The 20,834-nt window shown below is 42.9% G+C and overlaps 2 protein-coding genes across 7 annotated transcripts in view; both read left to right on the top strand.

The window, feature by feature from the left end:
• Nucleotides 1–20,195, top strand: part of gnl3 (G protein nucleolar 3) — a 35,267-nt gene extending 15,072 nt beyond the window's left edge. The window contains exons 14-15 of one of the 2 annotated variants that reach the window (XM_079509937.1): nucleotides 344–413; nucleotides 19,217–20,195. In XM_079509937.1, coding sequence (XP_079366063.1) covers nucleotides 344–413; nucleotides 19,217–19,317 — 171 coding nt within the window. In that variant the 3' untranslated portion in view covers nucleotides 19,318–20,195. Of the gene's footprint in view, nucleotides 1–343; nucleotides 414–823; nucleotides 1,918–19,216 lie in introns of those variants that run through there. The other variant, XM_079509936.1, reaches the window with a different exon arrangement.
• LOC306929409 (guanine nucleotide-binding protein-like 3) lies at nucleotides 1,724–15,715 on the top strand. Of its 5 annotated transcripts, none has more exons than XM_079509939.1 (9): nucleotides 1,724–1,838; nucleotides 3,540–3,598; nucleotides 4,884–5,048; nucleotides 7,786–7,928; nucleotides 9,084–9,226; nucleotides 10,382–10,524; nucleotides 11,680–11,822; nucleotides 12,978–13,120; nucleotides 15,673–15,715. In XM_079509939.1, the coding sequence occupies exons 1-5, from the start codon at nucleotides 1,829–1,831 to the stop codon at nucleotides 9,133–9,135; spliced, it is 429 nt and encodes a 142-aa protein (XP_079366065.1). In that variant the 5' UTR covers nucleotides 1,724–1,828; the 3' UTR covers nucleotides 9,136–9,226; nucleotides 10,382–10,524; nucleotides 11,680–11,822; nucleotides 12,978–13,120; nucleotides 15,673–15,715. The 5 variants fall into 5 exon arrangements, with proteins under 5 accessions (XP_079366065.1, XP_079366064.1, XP_079366066.1 ...); XM_079509938.1 differs by lacking the exon at nucleotides 15,673–15,715 and adding an exon at nucleotides 14,395–14,534; XM_079509940.1 differs by lacking the exons at nucleotides 10,382–10,524; nucleotides 11,680–11,822; nucleotides 12,978–13,120; nucleotides 15,673–15,715 and adding an exon at nucleotides 6,371–6,513 and having other exon boundaries at nucleotides 9,084–9,222.
• Nucleotides 20,196–20,834: the final 639 nt, after the last annotated feature.

The following is a 20,834-nucleotide window of genomic DNA, read 5'->3' as shown; positions in this document are numbered from 1 at the left end:
TTAAAAACGTTCGCTCTGAAAGAATATATTAAATCATTTTACACTGTGGCTTCTGGCTTTTTCTGGCTAATTAGTCTGGCCGACTGATTGAAGCTCTCTATAGTCTGGTCTGAACACCAACATGGAAATGAGGATAAAACGCAAGTCTTGACTTCTAATGAAGACTTCTAATCCAACTCTGATCCTGCTGGTTTAGATCTGGTTTTGAGGGTAATCGGCAAAAATGGAATTGTTAAACGTGTGTCTGTTTTGGACAACATTACAAGCTCACAGTGAGCTTGTAGATCTATTAAAAATAAGTATAAAATAGGGCTTAAGTGTTAAAGTTGTGCTGCACTTTCAGCTTGAAGACATTACGGAACAGCCAGAAGAGGAGGAACACGCAGAGGAACTGCAGGAGACCTCGGTCAAAGGTAAAAACCTGTTTACATCGAAAATGCATAATATATTGATGGCCGAATAAGTGGTGTCAGACGAAAGGTTGATGTGTGTGTATATATAGACTCATAGCAGGCTACCAGCATGGAAATGAAGATAAAACGCATGTCTTGACTTCAATGAAGACTTCTAATGTTCTAACTCTGATCCTGCTGCTTTAGACCTGGTTTCGAGGGTAATCGGTGCTTAACCCATTCTGGGCGGGAACCCCTTTTGGTGTATTAAGCATTATGTTATGCTTTAGCTATTGAAAAATAGCAGATCTACAAGCTCATAGCGCGGCACCGAGTGCCGTCGAAAATGCTTAATATATTGATGGCCGAATAAGGTTCACATGCTCACGTTTGATCACGTTTTGATATTGAATCGACGTCCTCTCCTCCAGATGAACCAACCACGGTGAAGGTCGATCCAGTCCCTGTGGATGCCAGCCTCCCCACAGCCACCACAGACGACGTCTACGACTTCAGCACAGATTTCAAATGATCTTTTGCCTTTGAACTCTTAACGCCCGAGCACTCGTTAGTCATCATAATTGTGGTCATAAGTGTGTGCGGTGCTTGTAAAAAAATAACGTGACCTACTCTTAACTGGATGTCACCTGAATGTCCACGCAGGATCAAACACAGGTCTGTCTACCATGCTGATGTAGGGTGCTGTAAGCCCACCATGCCGTCTGTCTTGGCAAGTTGAATTGGTTTGAGGCCAGGGCTGTATCCCGGGTCCTTAGTCTCTGTCCTAGCTCATCTATCCTCGCTCCTAAAAAGCTTATGTAAAGAAGGGAAGGATACCTGCAGTAGTATGTGCTGCTAGATGCGTTGTATATTTGCAATGTAAATGTGTGTAGAATGGATCACGTTTTATGTGCGCTCAAATCAAATGGACAAGCTCGCATTTTGCTACATGTTTGACAGTTGCTTTCCTTATCCTGTTCACTATGTAAACCTATCTATAATCGTATAGAACACTTAACCCATTTCGACCCGAGGCCCATTCTTAAAACTACGGTTTCTGAAAAATGTCTATGTACAGTACATAGCAACAAGAGCCCAAAAATGGGTTCCCGTCTTGAAAGGTAAAAACCCAAATTACAGCTGTGACGACTACATGTTTTATTGTGCCTACCAAATTGTTACGTTGTGGTTTTCTTGAAATGTAATGTTTCAAGACTGTCGGAGCCTGTCAAAATAAGCAAAACGCACGTTTTAAAAAATGTAAAATTACACCATTTAAATGCATGTATTTGACTTTCGCAAATTGAACACACTTTATGTGATCGATGTCCTTTCCTCACAACCTTGTAGGAGTGAGGCTAGAGGAGCTAGGATAGAAGAGCGCATTAAAGGACCTGAGAGACTCATCCCTAACCTAGTTATTGCTGTTCATTGTGATGTCTGGAGGTAATTTCTTACAACTTATGTTCATGCAGATTATTGTGTATATAGCGTGTAATAAATTGTTCCTTGTTATTACCTTCAATGTTTGGGCTAATCGTTTAGCTTCCGCTGCTGCATGTGCTTCTATGACCCATAGCAGTTTGATGTTTGAAAGGTGAGAGTGAAGTGGCTTGAATCTGCAATCCTTAATGCTTAAACAGTGGTTCCCAAACCTTTTTGGCCATGCACCCCCTGTTACCTCCTGACCTAGCTGACGCAACCCCCACATGGAAATATAAAAGGCATAAGCTATATATATTTCCTATATATATATATGAACCTGAATATTGCATATATATATATATATATATATATATATATATATATATATATATGCAGCATAGGCTATATTCTGCATATACTTGCCATATTGCAGCACAGAGTAGCTGAGTGCCACGCTGTGAACTTGTAGGTTTGCTATTTTTTTTTAATCATGAAAATGCCTCAAATCTTTGAATATATATATATATATATATATATATATATATATATATATTAGAGAACATTTTAACTCAAATCTTTGAATATATATATATTCAAAGATTTGAGTTAAAATGTTCACTCTAATATATATATATATATATATATATATATATATTAGAGTGAACATTTTAACTCAAATCTTTGCTTCTGGGGAGGTCCCTGGAACAACATATTTTCAGATGGGTGCAGAGGCATATTACATATCATTTTTGGGGTCCTTGACATGAAATTTTGAGCACCACTGATACAGAAACAAGGTTTTTCAGAAAACTCAGGATTTTGAAGACACTTTTTTAAATGTCGACGTCAGGCCTAAATGGGTTAATAACATTCATAAAACGGACTACCGGTATAATAAAACATGTAAAAGGTGCTGCTACAGATCAAACGTGATCAAGGCATAGGAAAAAGACGATCCGGGCACTCCCGTAAAAAAAGAGGAATAGCCTTTTTTTTTAAAGCGACCAAGTAATCCTGGTCTCCAAACTGCCTCCCCCTGGCCAGCCGGGTTGCCTGGTGGAGGGGAATGGAACTGGTTGGAATAACGTGTCCAACCGGGGGAAAGTAACGTGTCCTACCTCGACAAAGTATTGGTGTCGAGGTAGAGGTAGCAAAAGTAGAAGGTACTCATGCAGAATGTCTCATTTATACACTTTTTCAAATCTGTATGAAATGTCTAAAGATCTTTTGAAAATAGCAGATCTACAAGCTCACAATGATCAGCTATTTTCAACTGGCCAACACAGGGCTAAAGAAAAAAGTTGGTTAATGTACCGGTATGTCTTCTAATAATAATACAAATCTACAAAATAACTACATTTTTCAAATAATGATGGTAGTAGACAGAGTAGAAAAAAGAGAATCCCGCACACTGTCTTCACTTAGGTTGGTTTTTATTGCAACGTTTCGGTCGTCAGACCTTCATCATGATGCCTGATGAAGGTCTGACGACCGAAACGTTGCAATAAAAACCAACCTAAGTGAAGACTGTGCGGGATTCTCTTTTTTCTACCATCAGTTTCCTGTTATCCGACGCACCTGTCCTTTGTAGGTGTGCAGAAGGACTTTTTCGTATAGTAGACAGTAGAGTAAAAGTACAATATTTGCCCCTGAAATGTAGTGGATTAAAAGTACTTGAGTAAATTTACTTAGTTTTAACACCACTGCTGTCGTTGTGTTCAGAGTTAAAGAAAGCGAGCAAGAGGATATCATGTTCCGTCAAGTACAAGGTCCAGAAGAAGGTAAGTAACTGGCAACAACAACTGGCACGACACTGAGCGACTGCAGCAACTGGCATGACTGAGCCTGGTAACAACTGACATGCCACTGAGCCTGGTAACAACAACTGACATGACACTGAGCCTGGTAACAACAACTGGCATGACACTGAGCCTGGTAACAACAACTGGCATGACACTGAGCCTGGTAACAACAACTGGCATGACACTGAGCCTGGTAACAACAACTGACATGACACTGAGCCTGGTAACAACAACTGACATGACACTGAGCCTGGTAACAACAACTGGCATGACACTGAGCCTGGTAACAACAACTGACATGACACTGAGCCTGGTAACAACAACTGACATGACACTGAGCCTGGTAACAACAACTGGCATGACACTGAGCCTGGTAACAACAACTGACATGACACTGAGCCTGGTAACAACAACTGACATGACACTGAGCCTGGTAACAACAACTGGCATGACACTGAGCCTGGTAACAACAACTGACATGACACTGAGCCTGGTAACAACAACTGGCATGACACTGAGCCTGGTAACAACAACTGACATGACACTGAGCCTGGTAACAACAACTGACATGACACTGAGCCTGGTAACAACAACTGGCATGACACTGAGCCTGGTAACAACAACTGGCATGACACTGAGCCTGGTAACAGAATGAGCGTAGGGAGAGGGCACATATGGGGCTAGTTGCCAGGCTTCTTTTTCAGTAAAAAAGGAGGCATACCATTTTGGGTTTATGATCCGGTCGGGAGTGGATGATAACTTAACATCATATTGAGACTAAGAAAACAAACGGGTGGGGCACCATAACTCTATTGGAGGGGGGGGGGGGGGGTCCATTTTTATTTTAGCTTATCATCCGGTCTAACCACGCCTAGATCAGATCACCCAGGCCGATTTAGGAACACAGACCAGGCTTTCCTCCCAAGGTGGAAAGTCTGGTGACACGAGGTTGCGTAAAAACCCCTGTTTGCAATCCAACATTATACAACAGGTCGTTTCGAGGAAGCAATCTGATTGGTTGAAACAGCCTTCCAGCTGTGGTTCAAACGAGCACCACTCCACACCTAATCAAAACAAAGAATTCAGCTGCTCTGTTCTCCCAGAGAACAAACAAACTCGGTGGCTAGGCTATACTAGCTAGTTTCTTGGGACATTTGTGGTCGTAGTGACTACATCTGTCATTAAAAAAAGTTTTTTCAGCAACTTTCTTAGTTTTAACGGTAACTGTTGTATAATTTAGTTGCTTTTGGAACTTGCCCTGCAGGCTCGTTCCTGCAGCGTGAAGCTGTTGGACAGCCCGGGCATCGTGGCGTCTCCCTCCAACCCCCCCGTCTCCATGGCCCTGAGGAGCCTGCAGGTGGAGGACGGAGGGCAGGACGCCGTGCTGGAGGCCGTCAGAACCCTGCTCAGACAGTGTGACCAGAACCAGGTGAGGCCGTCACTCAGAACTCTGCTCAACCCATTTAGACCTGAGGACGATTCTACAAATGTCTTCTAAATCCTGACTGTTTTCTGAAAAACCTACGTTTCTGTCAGTTGTTCTCAAACATTTTCATGTCAAGGACCCCCAAAACTACATGTAATTGGCTGCTGACCCACATCTCAAAATATGTTGTTCCAGGGACCCCCCAGAAGCAAAGTTGTTAGGTAAAAACTTTCGCTAAGCAAAGATTTGAGGTAAAAACTTTCGCTCTGAAAGAATATATTTTCAAAGATTTGCGCAACATTTTCCCGATTCTTCAAAAATAGCAGACCTACAAGTTCAACAACATATTTTCAGATTGGAGTCGGAAGCCAAATACATATACATTTTGGGGTCCTTGACATGAAATAGTTTGAGCACCACTGACATGGAAACATGAGGTTTTTCATCATGATTTAGAAGCTCAGGTCTAAATGGGTTAACCAGGTGGGCTATATAGACACATGGTTTCTGCATAGCAGGCTACCAGCATGGAAATGAAGACAAAAAATGTCTTGACTTCTAACATGGAAGACTTATCTGTTTTAATTTCTGATCCTGCTGCTCTAGACCTTGTTTCGAGGGTATTCGGTGCTTAAACTGTGTGACCAGAACCAGGTGATGATGGAGGTTGTGGGGGAGATGTGTAGGTAACTATTGTGCTGTTAATCTGTCTGATTGGAACTATAGCCCATAGCACCCCGCTTTGTCTCAATGGGATAGTTCCAATGTTTGGAAATATATAGCCCATAGCACCCCGCTTTGTCTCAATGGGATATTTCCAATGTTTGGAACTATATAGCCCATAGCACCCCGCTTTGTCTCAATGGGATAGTTCCAATGTTTGGAACTATATAGCCCATAGCACCCAGCTTTGTCTCAATGGGATAGTTCCAATGTTTGGAACTATAGCCCATAGCACCCCACTTTGCGGCGAGATCAAAGCGTGTTGTGACTCTTCTACTACGGCTCTGATTCTACAAATGTCTTCTACATTTCTTTTCTTCTGAAACCTATGTTGCTATATCAGTGATTCTCTATAACATTCTCTAACGTTTTCATGTCAAGGACCCCCAAAATTATATGAATTTGGCCACCGACCCCATCTCAAAATGTTGATAAAGATTGAACTCAAAAGTTTCGCTTAAAAAAAATACAAAATAAATACTCTCTCTCGCTTTTCAGCTAAAATCGAAAATGACATTGCTGTTTAAAACCGGGAAAGCGTATGTGTCAGTCTGTATGAGGCCCATACTAATGAGTTTAATCTCAATGTCTGTACATTCCAGATCATCCTCCAGTACAACATTGCAGACTACAGGAACCATTTGGAGTTTCTGAGCGTCTTTGCTAAGAAACGTGGCTTTCTGCAGAAGGGTGGAGTCGTGAACATTGAGCAGGCTGCCGCCGCCTTCCTCAACGACTGGACAGGGTGAGTGTGTCAGCGCTTTACCTGAGCTGTAGGAGTTCTGGGTGGTGTGGCTGGGTGGCCGTTGGGTGCTATGGGTGGCCATTGGGTGGTATGGGTGTTCAACAACATATTTTCAGATTGGAGTCGGAAGCCAAATACATATACATTTTGGGGTCCTTGACATGAAATAGTTTGAGCACCACTGACATGGAAACATGAGGTTTTTCAGAAAACTGTCATGATTTAGAATCTCAGGTCTAAATGGGTTAACCAGGTGGGCTATATAGACACATGGTTTCTGCATAGCAGGCTACCAGCATGGAAATGAAGACAAAAAATATCTTGACTTCTAACATGGAAGACTTATCTGTTTTAATTTCTGATCCTGCTGCTCTAGACCTTGTTTCGAGGGTAATCGGTGCTTAAACTGTGTGACCAGAACCAGGTGATGATGGATGTTGTGGGTTGTGGGGGAGATGTGTAGATAACTATTGTGCTGTTAATCTGTCTGATTGGAACTATAGCCCATAGCACCCCGCTTTGTCTCAATGGGATAGTTCCAGTGTTTGGAACTATAGCCCATAGAACCCCGCTTTGTCTCAATGGGATAGTTCCAATGTTTGGAACTATAGCCCATAGCACCCCACTTTGTCTCAATGGGATAGTTCCAATGTTTGGAACTATATAGCCCATAGCACCCCGCTTTGTCTCAATGGGATAGTTCCAATGTTTGGAACTATATAGCCCATAGCACCCCGCTTTGTCTCAATGGGATAGTTCCAATGTTTGGAACTATATAGCCCATAGCACCCCGCTTTGTCTCAATGGGATAGTTCCAATGTTTGGAACTATATAGCCCATAGCACCCAGCTTTATCTCAATGGGATAGTTCCAATGTTTGGAACTATAGCCCATAGCACCCCACTTTGCGGCGAGATCAAAGCGTGTTGCGACTCTTCTCCTACGGCTCTGAGGCTCTGATTCTACAAATGTCTTCTACATTTCTTTTCTTCTGAAACCTATGTTGCTATATCAGTGATTCTCTATAACATTCTCTAACGTTTTCATGTCAAGGACCCCCAAAATTATATGAATTTGGCCACCGACCCCATCTCAAAATGTTGATAAAGATTGAACTCAAAAGTTTCGCTTAAAAAAAATACAAAATAAATACTCTCTCGCTTTTCAGCTAAAATCGAAAATGACATTGCTGTTTAAAACCGGGAAAGCGTATGTGTCAGTCTGTATGAGGCCCATACTAATGAGTTTAATCTCAACATCTGTACATTCCAGATCATCCTCCAGTACAACATCGCAGACTACAGGAACCATTTGGAGTTTCTGAGCGTCTTTGCTAAGAAACGTGGCTTTCTGCAGAAGGGTGGAGTCGTGAACATGGAGCAGGCTGCCGCCGCCTTCCTCAACGACTGGACAGGGTGAGTGTGTCAGCGCTTTACCTGAGCTGTAGGAGTTCTGGGTGGTGTGGCTGGGTGGCCGTTGGGTGCTATGGGTGGCCATTGGGTGGTATGGGTGTTCAACAACATATTTTCAGATTGGAGTCGGAAGCCAAATACATATACATTTTGGGGTCCTTGACATGAAATAGTTTGAGCACCACTGACATGGAAACATGAGGTTTTTCAGAAAACTGTCATGATTTAGAAGCTCAGGTCTAAATGGGTTAACCAGGTGGGCTATATAGACACATGGTTTCTGCATAGCAGGCTACCAGCATGGAAATGAGGATAAAAAATATCTTGACTTCTAACATGGAAGACTTATCTGTTTTAATTTCTGATCCTGCTGCTCTAGACCTTGTTTCGAGGGTAATCGGTGCTTAAACTGTGTGACCAGAACCAGGTGATGATGAATGTTGTGGGTTGTGGGGGAGATGTGTAGATAACTATTGTGCTGTTAATCTGTCTGATTGGAACTATAGCCCACAGCACCCCGCTTTGTCTCAATGGGATAGTTCCAGTGTTTGGAACTATAGCCCATAGAACCCTGCTTTGTCTCAATGGGATAGTTCCAATGTTTGAAACTATAGCCCATAGCACCCCACTTTGTCTCAATGGGATAGTTACAATGTTTGGAACTATATAGCACCCCGCTTTGTCTCAATGGGATAGTTCCAATGCTTGGAACTATATAGCCCATAGCACCCCGCTTTGTCTCAATGGGATAGTTCCAATGTTTGGAACTATAGCCCATAGCACCCCACTTTGCGGCGAGATCAAAGCGTGTTGCGACTCTTCTCCTACGGCTCTGAGGCTCTGATTCTACAAATGTCTTCTACATTTCTTTTCTTCTGAAACCTATGTTGCTATATCAGTGATTCTCTATAACATTCTCTAACGTTTTCATGTCAATGACCCCCAAAATTATATGAATTTGGCCACCGACCCCATCTCAAAATGTTGATAAAGATTGAACTCAAAAGTTTCGCTTAAAAAAAAAACAAAATAAATACTCTCTCTCGCTTTTCAGCTAAAATCGAAAATGACATTGCTGTTTAAAACCGGGAAAGCGTATGTGTCAGTCTGTATGAGGCCCATACTAATGAGTTTAATCTCAACATCTGTACATTCCAGATCATCCTCCAGTACAACATCGCAGACTACAGGAACCATTTGGAGTTTCTGAGCGTCTTTGCTAAGAAACGTGGCTTTCTGCAGAAGGGTGGAGTCGTGAACATGGAGCAGGCTGCCGCCGCCTTCCTCAACGACTGGACAGGGTGAGTGTGTCAGCGCTTTACCTGAGCTGTAGGAGTTCTGGGTGGTGTGGCTGGGTGGCCGTTGGGTGCTATGGGTGGCCATTGGGTGGTATGGGTGTTCAACAACATATTTTCGGATTGGAGTCGGAAGCCAAATACATATACATTTTGGGGTCCTTGACATGAAATAGTTTGAGCACCACTGACATGGAAACATGAGGTTTTTCAGAAAACTGTCATGATTTAGAAGCTCAGGTCTAAATGGGTTAACCAGGTGGGCTATATAGACACATGGTTTCTGCATAGCAGGCTACCAGCATGGAAATGAGGATAAAAAATATCTTGACTTCTAACATGGAAGACTTATCTGTTTTAATTTCTGATCCTGCTGCTCTAGACCTTGTTTCGAGGGTAATCGGTGCTTAAACTGTGTGACCAGAACCAGGTGATGATGAATGTTGTGGGTTGTGGGGGAGATGTGTAGATAACTATTGTGCTGTTAATCTGTCTGATTGGAACTATAGCCCACAGCACCCCGCTTTGTCTCAATGGGATAGTTCCAGTGTTTGGAACTATAGCCCATAGAACCCTGCTTTGTCTCAATGGGATAGTTCCAATGTTTGAAACTATAGCCCATAGCACCCCACTTTGTCTCAATGGGATAGTTACAATGTTTGGAACTATATAGCACCCCGCTTTGTCTCAATGGGATAGTTCCAATGCTTGGAACTATATAGCCCATAGCACCCCGCTTTGTCTCAATGGGATAGTTCCAATGTTTGGAACTATAGCCCATAGCACCCCACTTTGCGGCGAGATCAAAGCGTGTTGCGACTCTTCTCCTACGGCTCTGAGGCTCTGATTCTACAAATGTCTTCTACATTTCTTTTCTTCTGAAACCTATGTTGCTATATCAGTGATTCTCTATAACATTCTCTAACGTTTTCATGTCAAGGACCCCCAAAATTATATGAATTTGGCCACCGACCCCATCTCAAAATGTTGATAAAGATTGAACTCAAAAGTTTCGCTTAAAAAAAATACAAAATAAATACTCTCTCTCGCTTTTCAGCTAAAATCGAAAATGACATTGCTGTTTAAAACCGGGAAAGCGTATGTGTCAGTCTGTATGAGGCCCATACTAATGAGTTTAATCTCAACATCTGTACATTCCAGATCATCCTCCAGTACAACATCGCAGACTACAGGAACCATTTGGAGTTTCTGAGCGTCTTTGCTAAGAAACGTGGCTTTCTGCAGAAGGGTGGAGTCGTGAACATGGAGCAGGCTGCCGCCGCCTTCCTCAACGACTGGACAGGGTGAGTGTGTCAGCGCTTTACCTGAGCTGTAGGAGTTCTGGGTGGTGTGGCTGGGTGGCCGTTGGGTGCTATGGGTGGCCATTGGGTGGTATGGGTGTTCAACAACATATTTTCAGATTGGAGTCGGAAGCCAAATACATATACATTTTGGGGTCCTTGACATGAAATAGTTTGAGCACCACTGACATGGAAACATGAGGTTTTTCAGAAAACTGTCATGATTTAGAAGCTCAGGTCTAAATGGGTTAACCAGGTGGGCTATATAGACACATGGTTTCTGCATAGCAGGCTACCAGCATGGAAATGAGGATAAAAAATATCTTGACTTCTAACATGGAAGACTTATCTGTTTTAATTTCTGATCCTGCTGCTCTAGACCTTGTTTCGAGGGTAATCGGTGCTTAAACTGTGTGACCAGAACCAGGTGATGATGAATGTTGTGGGTTGTGGGGGAGATGTGTAGATAACTATTGTGCTGTTAATCTGTCTGATTGGAACTATAGCCCACAGCACCCCGCTTTGTCTCAATGGGATAGTTCCAGTGTTTGGAACTATAGCCCATAGAACCCTGCTTTGTCTCAATGGGATAGTTCCAATGTTTGAAACTATAGCCCATAGCACCCCACTTTGTCTCAATGGGATAGTTACAATGTTTGGAACTATATAGCACCCCGCTTTGTCTCAATGGGATAGTTCCAATGCTTGGAACTATATAGCCCATAGCACCCCGCTTTGTCTCAATGGGATAGTTCCAATGTTTGGAACTATAGCCCATAGCACCCCACTTTGCGGCGAGATCAAAGCGTGTTGCGACTCTTCTCCTACGGCTCTGAGGCTCTGATTCTACAAATGTCTTCTACATTTCTTTTCTTCTGAAACCTATGTTGCTATATCAGTGATTCTCTATAACATTCTCTAACGTTTTCATGTCAATGACCCCCAAAATTATATGAATTTGGCCACCGACCCCATCTCAAAATGTTGATAAAGATTGAACTCAAAAGTTTCGCTTAAAAAAAATACAAAATAAATACTCTCTCTCGCTTTTCAGCTAAAATCGAAAATGACATTGCTGTTTAAAACCGGGAAAGCGTATGTGTCAGTCTGTATGAGGCCCATACTAATGAGTTTAATCTCAACATCTGTACATTCCAGATCATCCTCCAGTACAACATCGCAGACTACAGGAACCATTTGGAGTTTCTGAGCGTCTTTGCTAAGAAACGTGGCTTTCTGCAGAAGGGTGGAGTCGTGAACATGGAGCAGGCTGCCGCCGCCTTCCTCAACGACTGGACAGGGTGAGTGTGTCAGCGCTTTACCTGAGCTGTAGGAGTTCTGGGTGGTGTGGCTGGGTGGCCGTTGGGTGCTATGGGTGGCCATTGGGTGGTATGGGTGTTCAACAACATATTTTCAGATTGGAGTCGGAAGCCAAATACATATACATTTTGGGGTCCTTGACATGAAATAGTTTGAGCACCACTGACATGGAAACATGAGGTTTTTCAGAAAACTGTCATGATTTAGAAGCTCAGGTCTAAATGGGTTAACCAGGTGGGCTATATAGACACATGGTTTCTGCATAGCAGGCTACCAGCATGGAAATGAGGATAAAAAATATCTTGACTTCTAACATGGAAGACTTATCTGTTTTAATTTCTGATCCTGCTGCTCTAGACCTTGTTTCGAGGGTAATCGGTGCTTAAACTGTGTGACCAGAACCAGGTGATGATGAATGTTGTGGGTTGTGGGGGAGATGTGTAGATAACTATTGTGCTGTTAATCTGTCTGATTGGAACTATAGCCCACAGCACCCCGCTTTGTCTCAATGGGATAGTTCCAGTGTTTGGAACTATAGCCCATAGAACCCTGCTTTGTCTCAATGGGATAGTTCCAATGTTTGAAACTATAGCCCATAGCACCCCACTTTGTCTCAATGGGATAGTTACAATGTTTGGAACTATATAGCACCCCGCTTTGTCTCAATGGGATAGTTCCAATGCTTGGAACTATATAGCCCATAGCACCCCGCTTTGTCTCAATGGGATAGTTCCAATGTTTGGAACTATAGCCCATAGCACCCCACTTTGCGGCGAGATCAAAGCGTGTTGCGACTCTTCTCCTACGGCTCTGAGGCTCTGATTCTACAAATGTCTTCTACATTTCTTTTCTTCTGAAACCTATGTTGCTATATCAGTGATTCTCTATAACATTCTCTAACGTTTTCATGTCAATGACCCCCAAAATTATATGAATTTGGCCACCGACCCCATCTCAAAATGTTGATAAAGATTGAACTCAAAAGTTTCGCTTAAAAAAAATACAAAATAAATACTCTCTCTCGCTTTTCAGCTAAAATCGAAAATGACATTGCTGTTTAAAACCGGGAAAGCGTATGTGTCAGTCTGTATGAGGCCCATACTAATGAGTTTAATCTCAACATCTGTACATTCCAGATCATCCTCCAGTACAACATCGCAGACTACAGGAACCATTTGGAGTTTCTGAGCGTCTTTGCTAAGAAACGTGGCTTTCTGCAGAAGGGTGGAGTCGTGAACATGGAGCAGGCTGCCGCCGCCTTCCTCAACGACTGGACAGGGTGAGTGTGTCAGCGCTTTACCTGAGCTGTAGGAGTTCTGGGTGGTGTGGCTGGGTGGCCGTTGGGTGCTATGGGTGGCCATTGGGTGGTATGGGTGTTCAACAACATATTTTCAGATTGGAGTCGGAAGCCAAATACATATACATTTTGGGGTCCTTGACATGAAATAGTTTGAGCACCACTGACATGGAAACATGAGGTTTTTCAGAAAACTGTCATGATTTAGAAGCTCAGGTCTAAATGGGTTAACCAGGTGGGCTATATAGACACATGGTTTCTGCATAGCAGGCTAAAAGCATGGAAATGAGGATAAAAAATATCTTGACTTCTAACATGGAAGACTTATCTGTTTTAATTTCTGATCCTGCTGCTCTAGACCTTGTTTCGAGGGTAATCGGTGCTTAAACTGTGTGACCAGAACCAGGTGATGATGAATGTTGTGGGTTGTCGGGGAGATGTGTAGATAACTATTGTGCTGTTAATCTGTCTGATTGGAACTATAGCCCACAGCACCCCGCTTTGTCTCAATGGGATAGTTCCAGTGTTTGGAACTATAGCCCATAGAACCCCGCTTTGTCTCAATGGGATAGTTCCAATGTTTGGAACTATAGCCCATAGCACCCCACTTTGTCTCAATGGGATAGTTCCAATGTTTGGAACTATATAGCCCATAGCACCCCGCTTTGTCTCAATGGGATAGTTCCAATGTTTGGAACTATATAGCCCATAGCACCCCGCTTTGTCTCAATGGGATAGTTCCAATGTTTGGAACTATATAGCCCATAGCACCCCGCTTTGTCTCAATGGGATAGTTCCAATGTTTGGAACTATATAGCCCATAGCACCCAGCTTTGTCTCAATGGGATAGTTCCAATGTTTGGAACTATAGCCCATAGCACCCCACTTTGCGGCGAGATCAAAGCGTGTTGCGACTCTTCTCCTACGGCTCTGAGGCTCTGATTCTACAAATGTCTTCTACATTTCTTTTCTTCTGAAACCTATGTTGCTATATCAGTGATTCTCTATAACATTCTCTAACGTTTTCATGTCAAGGACCCCCAAAATTATATGAATTTGGCCACCGACCCCATCTCAAAATGTTGATAAAGATTGAACTCAAAAGTTTCGCTTAAAAAAAATACAAAATAAATACTCTCTCTCGCTTTTCAGCTAAAATCGAAAATGACATTGCTGTTTAAAACCGGGAAAGCGTATGTGTCAGTCTGTATGAGGCCCATACTAATGAGTTTAATCTCAACATCTGTACATTCCAGATCATCCTCCAGTACAACATCACAGACTACAGGAACCATTTGGAGTTTCTGAGCCTCTTTGCTAAGAAACGTGGCTTTCTGCAGAAGGGTGGAGTCGTGAACATGGAGCAGGCTGCCGCCGCCTTCCTCAACGACTGGACAGGGTGAGTGTGTCAGCGCTTTACCTGAGCTGTAGGAGTTCTGGGTGGTGTGGATGGGTGGCCATTGGGTGGTATGGGTGTTCAACAACATATTTTCAGATTGGAGTCGGAAGCCAAATACATATACATTTTGGGGTCCTTGACATGAAATAGTTTGAGCACCACTGACATGGAAACATGAGGTTTTTCAGAAAACTGTCATGATTTAGAAGCTCAGGTCTAAATGGGTTAACCAGGTGGGCTATATAGACACATGGTTTCTGCATAGCAGGCTACCAGCATGGAAATGAGGACAAAAAATATCTTGACTTCTAACATGGAAGACTTATCTGTTTTAATTTCTGATCCTGCTGCTCTAGACCTTGTTTCGAGGGTAATCGGTGCTTAAACTGTGTGACCAGAACCAGGTGATGATGAATGTTGTGGGTTGTGGGGGAGATGTGTAGATAACTATTGTGCTGTTAATCTGTCTGATTGGAACTATAGCCCACAGCACCCCGCTTTGTCTCAATGGGATAGTTCCAGTGTTTGGAACTATAGCCCATAGAACCCTGCTTTGTCTCAATGGGATAGTTCCAATGTTTGGAACTATAGCCCATAGCACCCCACTTTGTCTCAATGGGATAGTTACAATGTTTGGAACTATATAGCACCCCGCTTTGTCTCAATGGGATAGTTCCAATGCTTGGAACTATATAGCCCATAGCACCCCGCTTTGTCTCAATGGGATAGTTCCAATGTTTGGAACTATAGCCCATAGCACCCCACTTTGCGGCGAGATCAAAGCGTGTTGCGACTCTTCTCCTACGGCTCTGAGGCTCTGATTCTACAAATGTCTTCTACATTTCTTTTCTTCTGAAACCTATGTTGCTATATCAGTGATTCTCTATAACATTCTCTAACGTTTTTATGTCAAGGACCCCCAAAATTATATGAATTTGGCCACCGACCCCATCTCAAAATGTTGATAAAGATTGAACTCAAAAGTTTCGCTTAAAAAAAATACAAAATAAATACTCTCTCTCGCTTTTCAGCTAAAATCGAAAATGACATTGCTGTTTAAAACCGGGAAAGCGTATGTGTCAGTCTGTATGAGGCCCATACTAATGAGTTTAATCTCAACGTCTGTACATTCCAGATCATCCTCCAGTACAACATCGCAGACTACAGGAACCATTTGGAGTTTCTGAGCCTCTTTGCTAAGAAACGTGGGTTTCTGCAGAAGGGTGGAGTCGTGAACATGGAGCAGGCTGCCGCCGCCTTCCTCAACGACTGGACAGGGTGAGTGTGTCAGCGCTTTACCTGAGCTGTAGGATTTCTAGGTGGTGTGGATGGGTGGCCATTGGGTGGTATGGGTGTTCAACAACATATTTTCAGATTGGAGTCGGAAGCCAAATACATATACATTTTGGGGTCCTTGACATGAAATAGTTTGAGCACCACTGACATGGAAACATGAGGTTTTTCAGAAAACTGTCATGATTTAGAAGCTCAGGTCTAAATGGGTTAACCAGGTGGGCTATATAGACACATGGTTTCTGCATAGCAGGCTACCAGCATGGAAATGAGGACAAAAAATATCTTGACTTCTAACATGGAAGACTTATCTGTTTTAATTTCTGATCCTGCTGCTCTAGACCTTGTTTCGAGGGTAATCGGTGCTTAAACTGTGTGACCAGAACCAGGTGATGATGAATGTTGTGGGTTGTGGGGGAGATGTGTAGATAACTATTGTGCTGTTAATCTGTCTGATTGGAACTATAGCCCACAGCACCCCGCTTTGTCTCAATGGGATAGTTCCAGTGTTTGGAACTATAGCCCATAGAACCCTGCTTTGTCTCAATGGGATAGTTCCAATGTTTGGAACTATAGCCCATAGCACCCCACTTTGTCTCAATGGGATAGTTACAATGTTTGGAACTATATAGCCCATAGCACCCCGCTTTGTCTCAATGGGATAGTTCCAATGTTTGGAACTATAGCCCATAGCACCCAGCTTTGCGGCGAGATCAAAGCGTGTTGCGACTCTTCTCCTACGGCTCTGAGGCTCTGATTCTACAAATGTCTTCTACATTTCTTTTCTTCTGAAACCTATGTTGCTATATCAGTGATTCTCTATAACATTCTCTAACGTTTTTATGTCAAGGACCCCCAAAATTATATGAATTTGGCCACCGACCCCATCTCAAAATGTTGATAAAGATTGAACTCAAAAGTTTCGCTTAAAAAAAATACAAAATAAATACTCTCTCTCGCTTTTCAGCTAAAATCGAAAATGACATTGCTGTTTAAAACCGGGAAAGCGTATGTGTCAGTCTGTATGAGGCCCATACTAATGAGTTTAATCTCAACGTCTGTACATTCCAGATCATCCTCCAGTACAACATCGCAGACTACAGGAACCATTTGGAGTTTCTGAGCCTCTTTGCTAAGAAACGTGGGTTTCTGCAGAAGGGTGGAGTCGTGAACATGGAGCAGGCTGCCGCCGCCTTCCTCAACGACTGGACAGGGTGAGTGTGTCAGCGCTTTACCTGAGCTGTAGGATTTCTAGGTGGTGTGGATGGGTGGCCATTGGGTGGTATGGGTGTTCAACAACATATTTTCAGATTGGAGTCGGAAGCCAAATACATATACATTTTGGGGTCCTTGACATGAAATAGTTTGAGCACCACTGACATGGAAACATGAGCTTTTTCAGAAAACTGTCATGATTTAGAAGCTCAGGTTTAAATGGGTTATCCAGGTGGGCTATATAGACACATGGTTTCTGCATAGCAGGCTACCAGCATGGAAATGAAGACAAAAAATGTCTTGACTTCTAACATGGAAGACTTATCTGTTTTAATTTCTGATCCTGCTGCTCTAGACCTTGTTTCGAGGGTAATCGGTGCTTAAACTGTGTGACCAGAACCAGGTGATGATGGATGTTGTGGGTTGTGGGACGGAGATGTGTAGATAACTATTGTGCTGTTAATCTGTCTGATTGGAACTATAGCACCATAGCACCCCGCTTTGTCTCAATGGGATAGTTCCAATGTTTGGAACTATATAGCCCATAGCACCCGCTTTGTCTCAATGGGATAGTTCTAATGTTTGGAACTATATAGCCCATAGCACCCCACTTTGTCTCAATGGGATAGTTCCAATGTTTGGAACTATATAGCCCATAGCACCCAGCTTTGTCTCAATTGGATAGTTCCAATGTTTGGAACTATATAGTCCATAGCACCCCGCTTTGTCTCAATGGTATAGTTCCAATGTTTGGAACTATATAGCCCATAGCACCCCGCTTTGTCTCAATGGGATAGTTCCAATGTTTGGAACTATATAGCCCATAGCACCCCACTTTGTCTCAATGGGATAGTTCCAATGTTTGGAACTATATAGCCCATAGCACCCCGCTTTGTCTCAATGGGATAGTTCCAATGTTTGGAACTATATAGCCCATAGCACCCCACTTTGCCTCAATGGGATAGTTCCAATGTTTGGAACTATATAGCCCATAGCACCCCGCTTTGTCTCAATGGGATAGTTCCAATGTTTGGAACTATAGCCCATAGCACCCCACTTTGCGGCGAGATCAAAGCGTGTTGCGACTCTTCTCCTACGGCTCTGAGGCTCTGATTCTACAAATGTCTTCTACATTTCTTTTCTTCTGAAACCTATGTTGCTATATCAGTGATTCTCTATAACATTCTCTAACGTTTTCATGTCAAGGACCCCCAAAATTATATGAATTTGGCCACCGACCCCATCTCAAAATGTTGATAAAGATTGAACTCAAAAGTTTCGCTTAAAAAAAAAACAAAGTAAATACTCGCTCTCGCTTTTCAGCTAAAATCGAAAATGACATTGCTGTTTAAAACCGGGAAAGCGTATGTGTCAGTCTGTATGAGGCCCATACTAATGAGTTTAATCTCAACGTCTGTACATTCCAGATCATCCTCCAGTACAACATCGCAGACTACAGGAACCATTTGGAGTTTCTGAGCCTCTTTGCTAAGAAACGTGGCTTTCTGCAGAAGGGTGGAGTCGTGAACATGGAGCAGGCTGCCGCCGCCTTCCTCAACGACTGGACAGGGTGAGTGTGTCAGCGCTTTACCTGAGCTGTAGGAGTTCTGGGTGGTGTGGCTGGGTGTCCGTTGGGTGGTATGGGTGGCCATTGGGTGGTATGGGTGTTCAACAACATATTTTCAGATTGGAGTCGGAAGACAAATACATATACATTTGGGGGTCCTTGACATGAAATAGTTTGAGCACCACTGACATGGAAACATGAGGTTTTTCAGAAAACTGTCATGATTTAGAAGCTCAGGTCTAAATGGGTTAACCAGGTGGGCTATATAGACACATGGTTTCTGCATAGCAGGCTACCAGCATGGAAATGAAGACAAAAAATGTCTTGACTTCTAACATGGAAGACTTATCTGTTTTAATTTCTGATCCTGCTGCTCTAGACCTTGTTTCGAGGGTAATCGGTGCTTAACCCATTCTGGGCGGGAACCCCTTTTGGTGTATTAAGCATTATATTATGCTTCAGCTATTGAAAAATAGCAGATCTACAAGCTCATAGCGCGGCACCGAGTGCCGTCGAAAAATGCATAATATATTGATGGCCGAATAAGGTTCACATGCTCACGTTTGATCACGTTTTGATATTGAATGGACGTCCTCTCCTCCAGATGAACCAACCACGGTGAAGGTCGATCCAGCCCCTGTGGATGCCAGCCTCCCCACAGCCACCACAGACGACGTCTACGACTTCAGCACAGATTTCAAATGATCTTTTGCCTTTGAACTCTTAACGCCCGAGCACTCGTTAGTCATCATAATTGTGGTCATAAGTGTGTGCGGTGCTTGTAAAAAAAATAACGTGACCTACTCTTAACCTGATATCACCTGAATGTCCACGCAGGATCAAACACAGGTCTGTCTACCATGCTGATGTAGGGTGCTGTAAGCACACCATGCCGCCTGTCTTGGCAAGTTGAATTGCATCCTTATTTAGTGGTTTGAGGCCAAGGCTGTATCCTGGGTCCTAAGTCTTCTCTGTCCTATATAGCTCATCTATCCTCGCTCCTAAAAAGGTTAAGTAAAGAAGGGAAGGATACCTGCAATGTGGTGCTGCTAGATACGTTTTATATTTGCAAAATATCAATGTACATCATGTGTGTAGAATAGATCACGTTTTATGCGCTCAGATCAAATGGACAAGCTCGGATTTTGCTACATGTTTAACGGTTGCTTTCCTTATCCTGTTCACTATGTAAACCTATCTATAATCGTATAGGACACTTAACCCATTTAGACCTGAAGCCAATTCTAAAAAGTCTGTTGCTAACTTGCTATGTATTGTACATAGCAACAAGAGCCCAAAAATGGGTTCCCGTCTTAAAAGGTAAAAACCCAAATTACAGCTGTGACGACATGTTTTGTTGTGGTTTTCTGGAAATGTAATGTTTCAAGACTGTCGGAGCCTGTGTTTTAAAAATGTAAGCAATTACACCATTTAAAAAAGACTTTCGCAGATTGAACAAACTTTCAATTATAGATGTCCTTTCCTTCCTCACATAACCTTGTAGGAGTGAGGCTAGAGCAGCTAGGATAGAAGAGCGAGACTCATCCCAGGTGTAACCTAGTTATTGCTGTTCATTGTGATGTCCGGAGGTAATTTCTTACAACTTATGTTCATGCAGATTATTGTATATAGCGTGTAATAAATTGTTCCTTATTACCTTAATGTATGGGCTAATCGTTTAGCTTCCGCTGCTGCATGTGCTTCCATCATGCCCCTAGTAGCAGTTTGATGTTTGTGGGAAAGGTGAGAGTGAAGTGGCTTGAATCTGCAATCCTTAACCTTAATGGAATTCATAAAACGAACCAACCTGTATGGTAGATTTTAATACAACTAGCACATTCAGGGGGTAGAAAACAGGTGCTCACGGGAGGTACAAATGTATAATAAAACTTGTAAAAGGTGCTGCCACAGATAAAACGGGATCAAGGCATAGAAAGACGATCCGGGCACTCCAGTAAAAGCGACCAAGTAATCCCGGTCTCTAAACTGCCTCCCCCTGGCCAGCCGGGGGTGCCTGATGGAGGGGAAAGGAACTGGTTCGAGGTTGGAATAACGTGTCCAACCGGGGTAGTACTGAGAGGGAGACCCAGGTTCAATCCTGGGTAGGAATTAAGGATTGTAGCTTTTAAAAGGCCATTGCAAGTAAAGTAGAAACTACTGCAACTGGAAGTATTGGTAGTGTTCAGTGTTATTGTAGTGTTGGAGTTAAGCATTTTGTCAAA

Source organism: Electrona antarctica, assembly GCF_951216825.1.
Source record: "Electrona antarctica genome assembly, chromosome: 9".
Classification (NCBI taxonomy): Eukaryota; Metazoa; Chordata; class Actinopteri; order Myctophiformes; family Myctophidae; genus Electrona; species Electrona antarctica.
Note: the sequence above shows the minus strand (reverse complement) of the source record. Positions and strands in the feature narration are given on the sequence as shown.